Genomic DNA, 20,141 nt, shown 5'->3' on the forward strand with positions numbered 1-20,141 from the left:
CACATTATCCCCATTCCTAAAACCCACTGCTCCAACGGCCCCACACAATCAAGTATGTACTGTACTTATTACTGTTTAGGAAACAATTTTTCCCTTTACTCTCGAGCAGGGGTTGGCAACCTCCACATGAGGCTCTCTAGGCCATCTGCAGTGTCTTTCTGGGACTTGGACTAAAAATTTTATGAAAAAATAACAGTTATTTCTTTACATTTTAATTTTAATTTATCATTGGTGTAAGGCCAAATCAATTTGTATTCTTCAATTGTAAAAATGTGTGGTTTATAGAGGGCAGTAAAACATTTTCTTTTAACATTTTAGTCAACTAAAATATGCATTATAGCTTATGAAAGTCTACGGCCCGACACCTGAGATCTTTCTCAGGAGTCTAGCCTCTTATTTGCACATAGGTCCTTTACTGCATTCTGACAAAACCATATTAATAACTGCTCATTATGACCTATTAGTAATGTTGGTAGGCTAATTATACTTCAATTAAGGCTGTTGTATCTTCATTGTAAGGCTCAAAAAAAGATTTTGTGGCTCCATTCTGAGATTTTTCTCTTTTTTTGGGGCCAAAAAATGGCTCTTTTGTTAGTAAAGGTTGCCGACCCCTGTCCTAGAGAGTTAGAGGAGATGAGCAGCTTAGCTTAGCACAAACACTGGAAGAAAAGGGAAACAGCTCTGTCCAAAGTCCACCTTGTAACACATTTTATTTTGTTTGTTTGTATCATCCAAGTGTTAAAACAGTGCTTCATCCAAAACAGTTAATCAGACGGGAACTTGACTGAAAAGCTCACAGGGGACTGGCCTTCAGTCCGACAGCCCAAAAACCTTTTGATGGTTCGGTGTTCTAATTATATGGAAGAGGATTGGGGCAAGGTCAGAGAAAAAAATAATGAGAGGAGGATTTTTTGTTTTTCATTATGCAGTTCGAAAAAAAAGTTGAAATGACGAGAATAAAGTGAACTTTTTGTTTTCGGTAAAGTTGGGAAGATATTCACAGATTGGTGCCAATAAATCATCAGATTAACATTGTTTTCTATCTGAACAGTCTAGTAGACTGCAAGCTACAACCTGATTTTCATCAGTGTCATAAAATGAGCAATAATCACAATTTTTAAGACACATAAATGAGTTATTATTGGTAGTAGACTACCATAACTATTATTTTGGGGGAAATCTGCTTTTATGGAATTTGTGAATTTTTTAGAACCATGTTGTATTATATATTATATACATTTTTTTCCGAACATTGTATTTCAACTTTTTTCTCGAACCTTAATGACATTTTTTTCTCCTTCCTGGCCCGAATCCTCTTCCGTACAATTAGGCTACCTCTCTGTATCTCAGTGTTTTTTCACGTGCATCAGAGAGAGTACTTTGTTCGGGTTAAAATCATCACCTGAACGTCCAAATTTCAAAAAAAGTTGGAATGCTGTGTAAAAGGTACATTTTAAAAAAAGTGGATATTAAAAAAACAAAAAACATTAATTCCTTTTGAACATACAAGATAGTGTCTTAATGCAGTTTGAGTATATGTCAAAAATAAATATGTCAGCTGTCATTAGGTTTTATTTGCATTTTAGACAAATTCCTCAATGGGCCTTCAGAGCTGTGTTTTTTTGTTTTCAGGACAACAGGCCATAAGACAAATGAGATTTTTTTTGTCCAATGGGAAATTTTTTAAACTACTAAGTCGTCTGACTGATAGCATGGTGCCCATCTGGTTACCGCAAAACAGACAGAAAGTGAAAAAAAAAATCAACCACAAAGTCATATTCTTTATTCTATAGTTTCCTTTACTGTTTTATGTATATTCCAGTCATTTAATACAAACAACACAGATCAGTCACAACACATAGATAAGCTGTACATATGAGTGGGTGGACAAAATGACAGAAACACTATACAGCAGCTCCACAGTGAATACTAATTTGGTAAAGCTTGTAATGTTTAAATCCTAAATCAGAAGTGCTGATTTACTGTAGGAGACTCTCACTAACACTGACTGAAAGGGACACTGAGCCTCATGAAATCAGTTCACTCTGCCACACCAAACATCCTCAGACTCCAGTTGAAATATTCTACCTTTGTGCATTGTAAGGTGTTTCTGTTATTTTGTCCACTCCCTTTTAGATGTAATCTAACTGTTCACAGCTCAGTGGAGCTGCTAACAGGCAGAATGCAGTGTCACAAGAAAAGGCTCTTCTTACTGTGAGGTAAGTTTCAATGCTTATTTTCCACCTCAGCACTGTTCTGCACGAAGGATTCAAAATTAGTCATGGAAAAAATGATTAGACCACCCTTGTTTTCTTCATTTTCTTGTTAATTTTAATGTCTGGTGCAGCTAAATGTACATTTGTTTGGACAAATATAATGATCACAAAAAAGATGTCACCTCTTAAATTAAACTCTTATGGGCTGTTTTTGTTGTTATCATTGTCCAAACAAATGTACATTTAGTTGGACAAGGCATTAAAATGAACAAGAAATTGAAGAAAAAATTGGTCTAATAATTTCCATGACTGTATATTAGGTAATCTGAGAGGCTTCGACTCTCACATTCAGAAGACTTTTTTATTGCCTGTAGGGAAATGAAATCACAAAGTTAGTGCCATGTCTGTAAAAACCTAATGAGAATGTATTGACCTTTATCTTAAAGAAATTAGGATTTTATTGCTGTTGAAACATTAGGTTTTTAATTGTCATTTTGCCCTTCTCAGTGCCTTCTGGATACAAGGAAATGTCATCACTGTATCATGACGACAGGCTATCGGCTTCTAGCAGGAATAGAAGCATGAATAAATAGCAGGGTAAGGAAACTGTATCTAGCTGTATCTGAATTATCTTCTCATTTCCATGAACTGCATGCAACTGAAATGCCCTATAGAGGCTCTCCTGGGTCAACAACAGCTTGGGGCCGTGTTTATTTCCAGTTAGATAATGTCGTTCACATACACTGCAACAGGAAATGAACTGGGATGTCCTACACATTGACTGTTAAAGATGTTTACATACAGTCAATACAGACAGTCACACACTACATGGAGGGAAGAACATCTGAAGAATGTAGTGGTATTTTTTTACTGGTCCATATATATTTAAAAGACTCAATTTCACATTCAAAAGCAAATCAATCTATCCCTGCTTGGTCAGCTTGTACTTCCGTTTGATTCTGGCGTACGGGCCGATGCTGTCGTCGAACACAAAGTCCCATAATACCCGGATCCAGGAAGTGTGTTGTGGCAGGTAGTCATAATACTCTGCTGCGATTTGCTTCACCTGTCAATACAAAAAGAGATGATAGAAAGCAAGAATGTAAGTGGTAAATTGATAATATACATTTGACTAGAACAGCTTTATCTACTTCTCAGACTCTGTTTTGCATCTCTTTCCTGTCCAGCGAAAACCACATATTTCCAGATTTGTTGATATTTAATGTTTGTGACAAAGTTTTTCTCCATCATAAATTTAAAAAACCGGGGCTGACATCATTAAAAGTTGACTTTTTAGGGATACATGGTTCTCACGGGAACATATAATGATCAGTAAAATGCTACATGAACATTCAAGCAATAATATTAATCAAAAACCATCATACATCATATGAAACATTGACATGAAATATTTTTAATGCACTACTTTAAGTAGTGGCTTTTACTCAAGTTTTGAATGCAGGCCTTTTATTTGAGGTGTGTATGTATTTTCACAGCATGGTATTAGTATGTTAACTCAAGTATAGAATCTGAATACTAATATACAAATATATACATATACAGGTGTATCTCAATAAATTAGAATATAATAGAAAAGTTTATTTATGTCAGTAATTAAATTCAAAAAGCTGAAATAACACATTATATAGATCCATTATACATAGAATGAAACATTTCATGACTTAATTTATATAATTTCTTCTAATTCTAATGATTATGGCTTACATTTAATTAAGACCTAAGATTCAGTGTCTCAAAAAATTTGAATATGACAAAAGACAAAAGTTTAATATGGAAATGTTGGCCTCTATATGCACTCAGTACTTGGGTGGGGCGATTTGATTTGAACTACTGGAAATTAACTTTTGATTTGAATATCTCATGATATTCAAATATATTGAGATACACCTGTAGATGATATCTATATTTCAGCTTTAAAGTTTCAGAAGCACCTCTGGGACACAGAGAGGCATCTAATTTAACTACATAATTAGATATGGACACAAAGGCTGGTAGACAAATTTGACAGCAGTTAATTTGGTCGTTGCATGACATGATCATCGCATGTGTATTGGATATATTAATCAAACAAACATCAAACATTTGTTTGGACAAATAAAATGATGACAACAAAACTAGCTCATAAGAGTTTAAGAGCTAAAATCTAGCCATTTTCCATGGTTTTCTTGAAAATAACCAAAATATTATCAAGAAAACCATGGAAAATGGCTAGAAATCAGCTCTTAAATTAAACTCTTATGAGCAATTATTGTTGTTATCATCATATTTGTCCAAACAAATGTACCTTTAGTTGTACCAGGCATTAAAATGAACAAGAAATTGAAGAAAACAATGGTGGTCTAATAATTTTTTCCATGACTGTATCTGGAAAGGGTGACCCTGAATAGTCAACTATTCGACAATTGACAAGAATAGGCTTGTATTCAGAATGAACCAAACTGGCTCATAAACCAAATGACCTTTTAATGGTTTAAAAAGCAGTGGGCGGGTGTGTCAAAAGACAGGAATCTCCTCTCGCTCTGGCGGTGCTAGCAGCAGCAGTTAATCAGTTACTAAGTCTAGCCTTTCATCTGATAAATATTTGCAGTTGAAGGATAAAAAAACATGTGGAATTTGCCAATACCTTTTTGTTTAGATTCTGAACTAGAGCAGAGGCCCATCTTATCTGGCCCACGCCCAGTGCTGATGCAGGTGTTGTAACCTTCCCATTGTCCACAACTGAACTGGAAAAAAAGAGTAATGACACAAGTGACTCACCTGAGGTAGTTTACTGCCAGGTATGCTCGGGAAGTCGTGGTGCTCCATGTGATACCCAACATTGAAGGTGATCCAGTTCAGTGGTCCATAGTAAGAATATGTCTCATGTCCCTTCAGGAACATGTAGTGCTCAGCAATGAAATGTCCAGAAATAGGATGCACTCCCATGCACAGGATAGAACCTGCGATAAGGTAAACGATGGGCTTCAGCCCCCACAGATAGTAGATAATCAAGTCTGCAATGAGCTGAACAACTAAGTTAAGGATCTCCAGCTGACCCACTGGCTTTGGATTGACCACCAGTGGGCGTATGGCGTAGAAGAGGGGCTGGAGGAAGAGCCAGAGGAGCTTCCTGGCCGGGGTGCAGAAGAACCATCCCTCCAATTCTGTAGGGATGTCGACATCTAGCTGGTCGCCACCCAGATACCGATGGTGGTCAACGTGGTACTTCTTAAAGGAGGCGGAGTAAGGCACCCCGATGGGCAGGTTGGCCCACATGGCAAACCAGCGGTTCCACTTGGCCAGCTTGTTGCCGAAGGCCACGTTGTGAGAGATGTCGTGGATGGCCAGAGTCAGGGAGTGGTTGATGCAGCCTCCGAACGCATAAGCCCAGAAGAAGATCCACTTCCAGGAGAGGTCGTGGACCAGGTAGCAGGCCACCAGCTGGGTCAAGACCATGCCCGATACCACCCACTTCAGCTGGGGGTCCGGACCCATCAGAGACTTGATCTCTGGATATTTGGCTGAGGAGGGAAGCAGACAGAAAAAAGGATGAAGTGGGACAAAGATGAGGACATTGTAGGAAAGAAAAGAAGTAGGAGGAGCAGGAGAGGAAACGAGAAGTAGGGAGTTGAAAAAAGGGAAGATAGTAAAGGTAACCGAATTAAAAAAAGAAGGAAATAGGGGATTTTTTCTGGTGCGGATGAATTTCATTTTTATAAAGCAGGATGCAATTACAGTCATGGAAAAAAATATTAGACCACTTTTTTTCTTCAATTTCTTGTTTATTTTAATGCCTAGTACAACTAAAGGTGCATTTGTTTGGACAAATATGATAACAGCTCATAAGAGTTTAATTTAAGAGCTGATATCTAGACATTTTTCATGATTTTCTTGATAATGATTTTGGTTATTATCAAGAAAACCATGTAAAATGTCTAGATATCAGCTCTTAAATTAAACTCTTATGAACTATTTTTATTGTTATCCTTTTATTTGTCCAAACAAATGCACCTTTAGTTGTACCAGGTATTAAAATTAACAAGAAATTGAAGAAAAAGGGTGGTCTAATAATTTTTTTTCCATGACTGTATCTGTTTTGAATCCAGCATTCACTCATTTACTGTCATTCACAAAGAGCTTAAAAAAGTGTGCTGCTGTGCCTCCCAGAGAACACAGTGAAGCATGCAGAATGGTAACAGCATGTCTCCTGGGAAGGGCTTGCTGACAAAAGTCATTTTTTAATTGGCAGAGGTGTTGTTTTGCTGAGGGACAGGAAACAGGGGGGAGACGTTGAAGGGAGTGGTTCACAAACATTCACCGTTACAAAAAGAGCTCAGTTTAGTTCATGTGACATTTACAACATAAAAGACTCACAGGACAGACAGGCTCTGATATGTTATACTGGCCGCACCTTAATCCATACAGAAATCAGGATTACAAGGGTTAAGGAGCAAATCCATGATCACCTACACCGTCAGGAGATCGCTAATGCAAATGTGGCCTGCTTTTTTGCTTTCTGCTCATTTGTATAATTCCTATATGCAAACTGGGCTCACCCTGGTAACTCAACGGGTTTCAGGGCATGCAGTACTGACCCAACCCGTCTTATTCTGTTAATGTTTAGCCAACAGGTATTCACTACTGGCTCCTTAGTTTTACTCATTTTAAAACAAAAATGTATCAAGATACAGCTCCTTTATAATCATTTTTAATTCTACCAAATGATTTGAACTCTGTGAATTGCTAAAGCTGTTTATGGGCTATAAATCCTTTAGTCATGGCACTGTTCCCCACCCACACGGCATACAGTTAAATCAATAACCAGACATCCTAAAAACACTGTTTGAACTGCTCAAAGTAACCGTCTAGTAGTCATTTCATTTCAGGTCACATGCTAAACCCTTTCATCCTTTAGTTTCATGGAGGTGTTGCAGATATTGCAGATAAAACTGCATGTTACAATTCAAAGTGACCCATAAACTGTACTATATTCAGAGATAAAAGGTTCTCACTGCTACCTCTGCAGCACAATCACTCCCATTTAAGTGACCTTTATTATTGATAATATAAGGTTTATGGTATGTAAACACACTACTGCTGACATGACAAAGAACCAGCCATTCAGTACAATATAAAACAAGTGATCAAATACTATATCCCACTTGACAATATAAAAGGGGGCTCGGCATCCCCGTGACACTCCCGTCCCTCTGCGTCCCCCATCAGGGCGAGGTGGAGGATAATTAAAAAGGAAACACTTAATAATTCAAGGCTCTGTTGTGTGAAACAACACATCACCTTCCAGGTTCGAGGTGTGCTTCTTTCACACCAGAGCAACCACGTGACAAAGCCAGGATCAAATGTACATCAACAGCTTTACAACTTGTTCATCTAAACTGTTTTAGTCGAATTACATAATAGATCAGATAACGTATGGTGACTGATACAGATTCTTGAAAAGGTGAGAAATCAAAAGGATAAAGCAAATACTTTCATGCATTATTAACATATGACAAATATGTGGTTTAAGGCAGTTTATAGAAAGTAGGTTACATAGCGCAGGGATCCTCCCAGATCCCCTGACTATTACAAAGCAAAGTCAACGTATAGCATTGCATCAGTGTTTGTCATGAGCAGGGAATGTGTCTTGTTACCAAGCAAGCCCAGGGGCATTGTCAACTGCACCTGCTATCAATATGCTGTCATTGTCTCCCAAGAAAAAGAGAAAACATGAGTGAAAGGTAGATTGGTTTACACAGTTACAGCAAGAGAGAGCCTTTGGTTAGGTTTTCAAGCAAAACCTAAACTAAAAGTCACAAGTGAGACCGTTCCTCTCGTAGCTATCAGAGGATCTACACTCTAACATCATGCCTTTTGCACTATCTCCCATTTGTGACTAACTGCTGATATCCACACTCCCTCTCCTAATATTAAACTTTTTGCTAATCAAAAAAATAATTGAGCCTTTGAAATTTGAGTCACTATGTGAGAGAAAAATGTAAGAAACTCCCATAAAGCCATTTAATATGCCTTAAAATATTAGTCAATAAAAAAAATAGTCATGGAAATTACAATGTAACTGTATACTGAAATAACTGATATATATTCAGTTCTAAAGGGAGTTTGAAAGTATTTCTTGGAGTTGTGTAACTTCTATCTAATTTGAATAAATTCCTCCAAATTGTGTTCATCTTGTCAGTTTCTACGTTCCTTCTGCATCCATTGTGGACTCGTTAAGCAACAGCTTGTAAACAGGTTTAACCGGCTACGATGTAAAAAGGCTGAATAGTGAGTAAACCAACCTGACAGGCTACACAAACTATTTATCTCAGCAGACTTCTCACGTGTTGAAAAAGCATTATTTCTTACCCAGAATCTCTTTTCTTCTTGAGGTGTGCGGCTGGTCATTGTAGACCCATTCAAAGTCACCTCTCCCACCTTTCTTCCCCATGACTGTCCTTCCTCTGTCTGGGACAACTGGCTCTCTGGCGTTATGTGTGTCATCAAACCTTCAAGTATCGGGGCACACCCACTAACACAGGCTGCAGGCTGCAGGTGTGATCACAAACTCCTCCCCGAGCTGAGGAAGGACAAAGTCAGCTGTGCACCTGCTGAATGTTTGCAACCTGCTGCTGCGCTGCACGCTGCAGCTGCATCCTTACCTTCTCGGGATACTAGCAGAGCATACTGCTACTGCAGAAGGGAAGATTTAAAAAAAATAAAAATAAAAAATAAAAAATAAAAAATAAAAAATAAAAAATAAAAAATAAAAAATAATAATAATAAATAAATAAATAAATAAATAAAAATGACTACAGTCTAGTTGCTTGTACTTACTAAACCACTCACTCATTTCAGAATCAGAAATCGAGTCAGAAATACTTTATTGATCCCTGGTGGGAAATTGCTTTGTTACAGTTTCTGCTGTATAACAATAGAATAGAAAGTAATTCTGTAAATAAAATAGGTTGGAAAAAAACAAAATACGCTAAATATACAACAATATAAAATACAAATGCAAGTCTTAAGTAAATAAAGATGTATAAACAAATACAATTTAAATAAAAAAAGAGAAATATAGACAACATTCAAAGTAAATAGAGATATGTACAAATGTCTAAAAAAAATATGTATCTATGTAAAAAAAAACAACTGTGAGAATTTAATTGAATTATTATTATTATTATTATTATTATTATTATTATTATTATATTGCACATGATTTCCATAGAAAGTCCGTATTGCAGGGATTAATTATTATCAATAAAGTTTTGAATGATGTGGTCATGGTCGTGGTCATTTTTTCCCGTTTTTTTTCAGTTAATATGTGTTTAAAACAAACAAACAAAAAATATCTGCAGAATAACTTTTTATTTTATTTCTTTAATATGACGGTAAGTGTTTTTACCATTTTTTTTTGGGGGGGGGGGGGGGGGTTACATTCAATTTTAAAGTTTTAAACAGAAAGTTACCTCAATTTTCACATATGATCTGTATTTTTTTTTTACATTGAATCCACTGTAATTTAACATTCAAGGCCATTAAGCAATTGATTAATACTGTAAAAAAAAATGTTTACAATAAAGAAATCAATAAATAATAACTTGTGGTTAATATTTGTAATAAAAGTAGTTTACTTTTTAATGGTATTTCCACTTAATGTAATAACAATAATAATATTTGAATAGTTTTCTATAACTAATATTTTATATAGACCACTAACACTGTTTGACTTGAATACTAGTATATTTACATGTATCTGCACACATTCAAGTATCTGTAAATTTACTTTTTCTTTCAATAAAGCTTTATATTGCATATTGCAATTGCACTGTAAATTATGCATGATATATTTTCTAATAAAATAAATCGTTGCAAATAACCAAATATGTAATTCAGTTAAAAGTATACTCATTGCATGCAACAGTGAATTGCAATACAAACAAATAAAGAAGCTGAAATGTTGATCATGTCTCAGACATAATGATTTATCCTCATTTACATGAGTGTTGTCAAACATTTATATAATTATTACTATATTTTACATGATCAATATGACCCTAAAAACACCAGTCATAGAGGCAACATCAAGTCATAAAGCTTCATAATACACACTGTACATTGGAAGTAGTTTCAGTATCAAGTGGTGGGAAAGTATTCAGATCCCTTACTTAAGTAAAATTACTAATACAACACTGTGAAATTACTCCACTATAAGTAAAAGTTCTGCATTCAAAACCTATTGAAGTAAAAGTACAAAAGTATCTGCATCAAAATGTACTTAAAGTATCAAAAGTGAAAGTACCCGTTATGCAGAATGGATCCACTCAGATTGTTTTATATATTCTAAGTATATTATTACATTATTTGTATTGATGCTTTTATGTAAGCAGTGTTTTTATTATGAACAGACAGGGCTCATTTATCTACATAATATATCGTAAGATTTCAAAAAAACAACAACTATTCATCATATATTTTATGTTAAATCTTGACCTGTAAAGTAACTAAAGCTAAAAAGTACAATAAACCTCAAAATTGTACTTAAGTACAGTACTCGAGTAAATGTACTTAGTGACTTTTATTGATTTGTTTTGTTTTGGGACTTATCGGGAATTTTAAATATATCTTTTTCTTCATGCATAGATACTGATATGTATTTGGTATTTCACATGAGGCTGCAGGAAATGTCTTAAGTTCCACATATAAACGGGATTTTGTTGGTCCAAATCACGCGAGACTTGAAAAGTGGAGCATTGTGGCGACGAGAGTACAGTAGTAGAGTTGATGTCGGAGAGGGAGGAGGAAGGCAGTGTAGACAGGAGGGAAAGCGAGAGTGTGAAAAAATAACATAGAAGCAGGAGGAGAAAACAAAACTGATGATGGCGTCGGGGGACACCCTGTACATAGAAGCGGACGGGTCTGAAATGCCAGCCGAAATAGTGGAGCTGCATGAAATCGAAGTGGAGACAATCGAGACAACAGTAGTCGGGGAGGACGGTGAACAGCAGCCTATGATCGCCTTACAGCCGCTGGACTCGGACCATCCGCACTCGATCCACTCGCACCAAGAGGTGATTCTGGTGCAAACGAGAGAAGAGGTGGTGGGCGAGGATGACTCTGAAATGCACACGGATGACGGCTTTGAGGACCAGATCCTGATCCCGGTGCCCGCCGTGGAGGAGGACTATATCGAACAGACTCTGGTCGCTGTGGCCGGGAGAAGCTCGTCGACAGGCCGGATGAAGAGGGCTGGGAGCGGGAAGAGAGCAGGCAAAAAGAGCTACCTGAGCGGCGGAGACATGGGCAGAAAATGGGAGCAGAAGCAGGTCCAGATAAAGACTTTGGAGGGGGAGTTTTCAGTGACTATGTGGGCATCGGGTAAGTTCAGAGTCCTGAGTGGATTCTTTCCGTCGCTTTGTTCTCAGCGTGTGTGCCGTGTGACTGGGCCTAGTCGGGGCCTTCTCCTCCGCTAAACTAGGAACTATTTACCAACTCCGAGCCACTTAAAATCCACTTGAAATGTTTTTGTTTTTATGGGAAGCCATGTTTTGTGTGTCGATGGGCGCCGCCATATTTCCCCGGTCTAGAAAGTATGGCGGCCCGAAAAAATGGCGTTTATTTGGCCGACGAAGATGGCGGCGAGAGAGGGATGGAGTGCAGCTGGCTCCGCTAGGCCGCTGTGGCGCAGTTCAGTTCACTGTAGCTGCGGTGGTGCCTTCAGGAACCACTCATACTTTACACTTCTGAGGCTTTAAACACACCATATTTGCTCATTATGGCTCCTGCGACCTAGATTATAGGCTCTAAAGTAGTTCCTCTCTTTGCTAGTGCTGTGCAACGTTATCAGCCACGGAAAGGATTGTTTAACGTTACACAATTGTAATGTTTTCTGTTAATCTAGTGGCTATACAGTCATGGAAAAAAATATTAGACCCTTGTTTTCTTCAATTTATTGTTCATTGTAATGCCTGGTACAACTAAAGGTACATTTGTTTGGACAAATATAATAACAAAAAAATGCATATATCTCATAAGAGTTTGATAAGGATTTTGGTTATTATAAGAGTTAATTTAAGAGCTGATGTCTAGACATTTTCCATGATTTTCTTGATAATGATCTTGGTTATTATAAGAGTTTAATTTAAGAGCTGATGTCTAGACATTTTCCATGGCTAGACATGGCTAGATGCAGCTCTGCAATTAAACTTGAATGAGCTATTTTTGTTATCATTATATTTGTCCAAACAAATGTACCTTTAGTTGTACCAGGTATTAGATGAACAAGAAAGCAACGAGAAAACAAGGGTTTAATAATTTTTTCCATGACTGTATATAACATGGTGTGGTTTAAACGGTGACAAATACACAAAAAAACAACGTAAACATCTCAATGTTCAGGACAGATATCTGTAAATCATAATGATGGATATCTGAAAACTACATGTTTGTTAACATGCGATTTTCAACACTGTCTATATAACCGTTTTATTTAATTATGTTCTATAACTTTATTTATTTAGCACCTTTTAAAAACAGCAGTTTACAAAGTGCTTCGACAGAGAGCAGTTAGTTATGGATACAGGAAATGATGCCATAAGGCTAAAAACAATTCTTACATTAAAAGAAAAACAATAAGAGACAGAGCAGGAACTATCACAAGACATTTTCAGATACAGAGAATATAAAAGGTAAAAGGAGTAAAAAGTGAAGAAGTAAAAAGGAGTGGTGAGATAAAAAGCACTACATAAAAGCACCTCAAACACATGTATGTTTGAATACAATCAGTGTGTCCTGTCCTGTATTTCTATTTGTAGTAAATAAGTAACAGAGTGGCAGAGAAGAGTGAGAGGGCATGGGCTGTCATGATGAAGGTTTAGTTCTACATGGCTTTAATCAATTCTTTCCACATGTTCTGGTACTGTCTTAACTATCAACACCTACTTAAAGCTATCTGTTCCTCTCATTCAGATGACAAGAAGGACATAGACCACGAAGAACAAATCATTGGTGAAAACTCTCCTCCAGATTATTCTGAATACATGACAGGGAAGAAGCTCCCTCCTGGAGGTATCCCAGGCATTGACCTCTCAGACCCCAAACAGCTGGCAGAGTTTGCACGGTATGTGGTAACGATGATTATGTTCACTCAGACTGCATGGTGGCCAGACAATGACAGTATTCAAACAACAGTTTTCAAGAGAGAAATTACTTTGCTTCACTGAAAGGCAACATTATTAAAACAGCGATGTTGTTAAAGTAAGTAATGCGGTTTGTTTGGTTTAACCAGCACACTGCACTTTTTTAACGTATATGACATTAAATGACAGTCAGAGCCTGGTGGATTATACATATATATATATATATACATTTTTACAGGACTTATTTTGTTGTCTTCCAGTGAACAAATCCATTGTCCTACACCAGAAAAGTTGTTAGGCCCAACAGTATAATATACCATGACTTTTTAAGGGCATGCTCTACTGTACTGTACTGTCTTTTACGTCATTTTAATAACTTTATGGCATTTTGTTTGACTTTATTATGACATACTATGAATAATATATTTATTTATGAGATATTGCTATTTAACTATATTATATATTATTTATACTATTATATGACTTATGATTTTTTTATGTTTTATACTTTTTTTTCACTTTTGTATGCTATACCATATGATGACTATGAATATTATATTTATGAGATATTGCTATACTTTAACTATTTTTATGACTACTTTATTGATAGTATTATATTATTTATACTATTATATGTTATATGGATGTTTATGACATTTTATACTTTTTTTTTCACTTTTGTATGCCATACTATATGATGACTATTGTTATGAAAAATGTTTGGTGTACTATACTATAAAAATGTCCCCAATCTTTTTTTTATGACCAACTATACTATGACCCATCTTGTGACATTTTTACAACATAAAGTTGACAAAAGTCCCAGTATAGTGTGATTATTTTTATGCTATAATATACTATAGCTTTTAAACGTTTTTTGACATACTATGCTATATTTTATTAAACATTATGGGATACTGTAACATGATTTTTTTTTTTAAATTCCATACTGTATTGATCTGACCACTTGTTTCTGTTGCAGAATGAAGCCAAGAAAAGTAAAAGAAGACGATGCACCTCGGACGATAGCCTGTCCACACAAAGTGAGAGCAGTTTACTTTTTATTACAGCAGTTGTTACAGTAAAATGCAAAACATGGGAGTTAACAGACATGAAGAGAAGCTTACTCAGTTGTACTTTGTCTTTATTAGTGACGCCTTACTGTGAACATGCATGTCATCATTACAGTGGTATGAAGAGATGCCCTGATTAACTTGTAACTGTAAAGTGAATATGTTCCCAGTAATATGGTTGGGTTGGTTTCTCTCCCCGCTCAGGGATGTACAAAGATGTTCAGGGACAACTCGGCAATGAGAAAGCACTTGCATACCCACGGGCCTCGTGTGCACGTCTGTGCAGAGTGTGGCAAAGCCTTCGTAGAGAGCTCCAAACTGAAGAGGCATCAACTCGTACACACAGGAGAGAAACCTTTCCAGGTGAGTTCCTCCATTCCATTTCCTTCTTCTGGAAAAAGATGCATCATTTTAATTTGGTTTATTACTGGTTGGTAAATCTATATATAATGCCTAAAAATGCTTAAAATGGGTCAATTATAGTCTGTTGATACATATAAGACAATAATATACACTACTGGTCAAAAGTTTTAGAACACACCAACTTTTCCAGAATTTAATTGAAAGTTATGCAGTTTAATGTCTCAGTGTACTCTGAAATGAATGCACATTTGCAACATTTAAAATTCTTGATTGAGCATGATAGTGTTTTGAAAGTAAAAAAAAAATCACATTTTATGTTGAACTGAAGGACTAAAAAAAGACACACAATGACAAAAAAGACACCCAAAGACACAAAATGACTTAAAAAAAAGACACAAAAATACACAAAATGACTTACAAAGACATGAAAAGAATTTAAAAATTGACCAAAATAGCCCAAGACTCCATAGAGTTAAGTTGTTAACCCATTTCTTGTTCCCTGAAAAAAAGGCCTACTTGTATAATTCTGAAATGTACATTATTTTTCAGTTTTGGTTAAGCTTACCTTTTTTTATTTACCTCTGGCAGTTCAACACTTACCTTTGTACCCTTTCAAGCTGTTCATTTGACTTGAACTGCTTGAATTTCAATAAAAAACTGGAAAAATTGGGGTGTTCTAAAACTTTTGACCAGTAGTGTATATGGAATGAAATGTTAACTTTGCCCAACTGACTTTGTGTGAGCGATTATATACAAAAAATGTTGTCATCTCAAATGTCTGCAGTTAAAATAATATCTGTTCATCTGTGAGCCAGACTGAGACATGTTTGTTAACTCATTCTCTCTTGTTTCCAGTGCACATTTGAGGGCTGTGGCAAGCGGTTCTCCCTGGACTTTAACTTGCGTACACATGTACGTATTCACACTGGAGACCGCCCGTATGTGTGCCCCTTTGACGGTTGCAACAAAAAATTTGCCCAGTCAACCAACCTGAAGTCTCACATCCTCACACACGCCAAAGCCAAAAACAACCAGTGAAACGACGCCGGAGGACTCGAGCTGAACCTCCGCTCCTTGACAAACTAATGTCCCGTGGCCTGCTTTGTTGTGAGAGAAGAAGTCCCCTTTGTATCATGCCTAGGTAAAAGGTTACTGAGAAACGAGCTTTTCTCAGACTTTTTGATAAACTTATGGAGGTTTGAACAGGGAACTTTTGAGAACCTCGACCCCCCTCAGGCCTGCTACCCTACTTTTGCGCTACCTGGATGGAACAATTTACACTTTCTTCTTGTGAAGATGTTAATTCATGGATCTGCACCTAAAAACGTATTTATACCTTAACACAGCCAGTTAAAAAGTTTTTGCAATAGATGTAAAATTTGCATCGATCCTCAGCAATGACACCTTTTCAATTTTGTACTCTTCCCAAGTGTGCATATTGTACACTGTTTGACATAAGCTCTGTGGTCATGTATGTAGTAAGTTTGTCCCTGTAGCTCCTCTTGAGTTTGACAGTTTGTTTTACCTCTCCCTCTCCCCTTCATGTGAGTGTGTTTCCAGGGGGGAGTCGGTGGTCTTTGCATATTTTCATTTTGTACAACGCAATACCAGAATCGTGTAGATAATAGCCATGTGATTTTCAGTAGTGATCACTGATTAAAATGTTTTTCCCCCCTTGCACTACAGACACAAAGTGTCATTTGTCCTTTCACAGTGAAAATCTAATTCTTGTTTATATTATTCAGTTGTTTTAGTGTATATTTTGTTGCTATTATGTACTAAGACTATTTTTATGGAATTTATTTGGCATACTATGACTTATTTTACTTTATGGTATACTTTAATGTGAGTGTCTTTATGGTACACTGAATTTTTATGAAAATACAATTTTTATTTTAAACTTATGGTATAATATGACATTTACACATTCACATTGTGACATAATGGCATAATACACTGACTTTAAAAAAGTTAAAGGTATATTCAATACCTTTTTTCTCAACTTTTATCTGCATACTAATCTACGAAATGTTGACTGTTTTGTAGTGTAGAAAAAAATGTATTATCTTTTGAGATTTGTTTGGCTTTTTTCTGGCATGCAATACTGCTACTCTTAGTTCAACAATTTTTTGAAAACTGACAAACTTTACTATGACTTTTTTTAAATGAAGTCTTTGACTATTTTCTTTTTATCTTCTTTGTGACAAAAAAATAAGATAATTTAGTAAAAGAATAGTATGTCCAAAAATATTTAAAGAAACAATGTTATAGTATGTCCAAAAATAAAATAAACGCCATACTACATTGTGTTCAAAAATGTCAAACAGTCAGCATGAAAATGCCTAAACTAGTTCAGTATAGTACATTAATCATGGTACTAACACAACAGTTCAACATTATTAAAAAAACATGTTATAGTATGTCCAAATAATGTAGAAAAAAGGTCAGTGTTGTTGGTCCAAAAATGCTGTAGAATAGTATGTTGATCATGGTAATAGTTCAGACCAATTTGGTCTTGACGTCACAGCTACGTTACTGGCAGTTGCGTGCACAGACTCAGAGGAAGATCTATAAAAACATTACGGAATCAGGACAAGACGAGTTTCAGGGGTAACGATGTCTTGCTGTGCCGTTTGATGTCAGAACAGAAAAAGAAAGAAAAACTGGCATTCAGTCATATTGATTACTTTAATCAAAGACTCCCTTTGAAGCTAGACATTTATGGTTGTAAGCTATTAAACAAACGGACTGGACTGTGCTGGAATTTGTCAAAAATTAGCGAAGTCATACTATAGCATGATGATTTTAGTCAAAAATGGCCAAATTTTAAAATGCCTAGAAACACTTAAAATGGGCCAATTTGTGTGTGTAATTTCTGGCCATATTATGCTCTAAGGTATACATCTTAGAGCATAATATGGCCAGAAATTACAGGAAAACACAGTATTATGAATGTCCAAAAATTGCCCACTCAAAAAAAAAGTCACTATAGCATGTCAATTTCTGTCAAAAATGGTCAAATTTTAAAATGCTTAAAATGGGTCAATTATAGTTTGTTGATACATGTAGTAGTATAGTTTGTTCAAATAGAGCAAAAAAAACACCACATTATGGGATGTCCAAAGATTACCCCCTCAAAAAAAGCTCATACTATAGCATGTTGATTTGTCAAAAATTCACATTTTCAAATGCCTAAAGTGGGTCAATGATAGTCTGTTGATACATATTAGAGCATAATATGACCAGAAATGACAGAAAAACACCATATTATGGGATGTCCAAAAGATAACCAAGAAATGTCCAAAAATATAGTTATCACAGCTGAAAGGTGCTGCTAAAGGTTTGAAATACACCTTGAAAATGCTTTAATTTGACTGAAGGAAAAGAGGGAAGAACCCTGGATGTCATTTAGAGATAAATAGTGGAGCTGCTCAAAAAATTTGAAAAAAAAATGGAGCAACTCAGGCCCCTGTGGGGATTTTACTGGGATAATGGAACGTTTTTCAGAAATACTAGAGAGAGATCTTGATATTAACCTCACAAGTGGGATTATTTTAATTTCACTATATAAAAGAGCCTCTCTTTAAGCCTCTGAACTATGGGTTGAAACATATGTTTTCTTTAAGAGATCAACAAAAACAGATGTTTATCTTAAACTGTTGAACCAGGGATTATCGTTTGAATTTGAACTTTCTGACGGTCCTTGAACAGATCATAGGTTACAAAAGTATCCATTAGAAAAAGTAACCAAACCGAAGCTGAAAATTGTGATTTCTGTCAAAATCACTTTGTTACATGTCTGCAAAAAGAAACAGTTTGGAATATTCAGATCCTGGTAAAAACATTAAATTCTGTGCTCCTTAGCAACAAATAGCAAAATATATATATATAGTGGTGTGGAGACCCCAATTTAGTTTGTCCAATATTCATGACACAAATGTAATTCATCAGAGTAATATTTTAATGAATTATGTCATCATAATGTCATGTGTTAAACTGCAAAAAAGACATTTTTGAGTTGTTTCCACTTCTATTCATGATGTGCTGGATATATATATTGCAGTGAAATAAAAGGTCACAGTGAATAATATGTAAAAAGAGAAAAAAAAAAAAAAACACATTCTGAAATGGCTTGGGATTCAGAGGGTTAAAGGTAATCGTTTGTTGGAAACATCACATGTGCAGCTCTATGTTGACAGACTTTGTTATCAGAATTTGCGGCTGCTTCAGCAGTTTAAGAACAGTCATTTGATAACGTACTTCACTACATTTCTTCGTTTGGTACAAGGAAACCATTAACAGAGAAAGAAGAAGGAAGTGGAAGTTCTTTAGTTTGTCCTTTTATTTTTCAGCACACTGCATATACACAATTGTATCACATCTTGAAACTTAAGTTGAGCAGCTAGGAAGTGGCATCTTACAGCTGGGTAATTGTAACAATTATTCAAACACACTCAGCTCACTGGGCCTCATGCAAGAACCACTCACACGAACAGATCTTTTCTTAAGTGGCTTCTACAAGTGATTCAGGGTCAGCTTGCCAGTTCACCAATTTCCTCTCATTTAGAATTTTCATTTCAGCATAAACATGAAAAAAGTCAATTTCCAGCAGTTCAAGACAAATAGCTCCAACCAAGTATTGAGTCATATAGATGGACATACTTTTCAGGGGCCAACATTTCCATAGTAAACAAACTTTTAAAATTGTCTTCTGCCTTTTGTAATATTCAATTTTGAGACACTGAATTTTAGGTCTTCATTAAATGTAAACCATAATCATTATAATTAGGAGAAATTGAATAAACTAAAACATGAACCATTGTTTTCTTCAATTTCTTGTTCATTTTAATGCCTGGTACAACTAAAAGGTACATTTGTTTGGACAAATATAATGATGGCAAAAAAATAGCTCATAAGAGTTAAATTTAAGAGCTGATATCTAGACATTATCCATGGTTTAATAACCAAAACCATTATCAAGAAAATCATGAAAAAATGGTCCAATATATTTTTCAATGACTGTATATAATAGTCATTTCCACTTTTTTAATTGAATTACTGACATAAATAAACTTTTCTATGATATTCTAATTTATTGAGATGCTCCTTTATACGAGTGGTCCAGATGAGTTATGTGACATTTTTTAAGAATGTATTGTATATTTCACTTTGGGTTAAATATATTACAGATTGAGAGAAAGTTAAGATAAGAACACAAAGCTGTTCTTGCATGAGGCCGACTCTTTCTGTTTCACACGTGACAAAGATAAAAGAGAGACTGGGGACAATGTCAAAACTAGCGCTGGAAATTAAACGTTTCAATCTGATACAAGTTGTTAAAATCAGAT

General features: G+C 35.7%; 2 protein-coding genes across 2 annotated transcripts; one reads left to right on the plus strand and one right to left on the minus strand.

Moving 5' to 3' along the window:
• Positions 1–1,660: 1,660 nt before the first annotated feature.
• On the minus strand, positions 1,661–8,710 carry degs2 (delta(4)-desaturase, sphingolipid 2). The gene is made up of 3 exons (XM_059353720.1): positions 8,586–8,710; positions 4,995–5,737; positions 1,661–3,282 (listed from the first exon to the last, which is right to left on the minus strand). The coding sequence occupies exons 1-3, from the start codon at positions 8,665–8,667 to the stop codon at positions 3,139–3,141; spliced, it is 969 nt and encodes a 322-aa protein (XP_059209703.1). The 5' UTR covers positions 8,668–8,710; the 3' UTR covers positions 1,661–3,138.
• Positions 8,711–11,003: 2,293 nt separating this feature from the next.
• yy1a (YY1 transcription factor a) lies at positions 11,004–16,130 on the plus strand. Its single transcript, XM_059353719.1, has 5 exons — positions 11,004–11,597; positions 13,188–13,338; positions 14,340–14,400; positions 14,635–14,793; positions 15,649–16,130. The coding sequence occupies exons 1-5, from the start codon at positions 11,096–11,098 to the stop codon at positions 15,829–15,831; spliced, it is 1,056 nt and encodes a 351-aa protein (XP_059209702.1). The 5' UTR covers positions 11,004–11,095; the 3' UTR covers positions 15,832–16,130.
• The last annotated feature ends 4,011 nt before the right edge of the window (positions 16,131–20,141 follow it).

The sequence above is a fragment of the Centropristis striata genome, chromosome 16, assembly GCF_030273125.1.
Source record: "Centropristis striata isolate RG_2023a ecotype Rhode Island chromosome 16, C.striata_1.0, whole genome shotgun sequence".
Taxonomy (NCBI): domain Eukaryota; kingdom Metazoa; phylum Chordata; class Actinopteri; order Perciformes; family Serranidae; genus Centropristis; species Centropristis striata.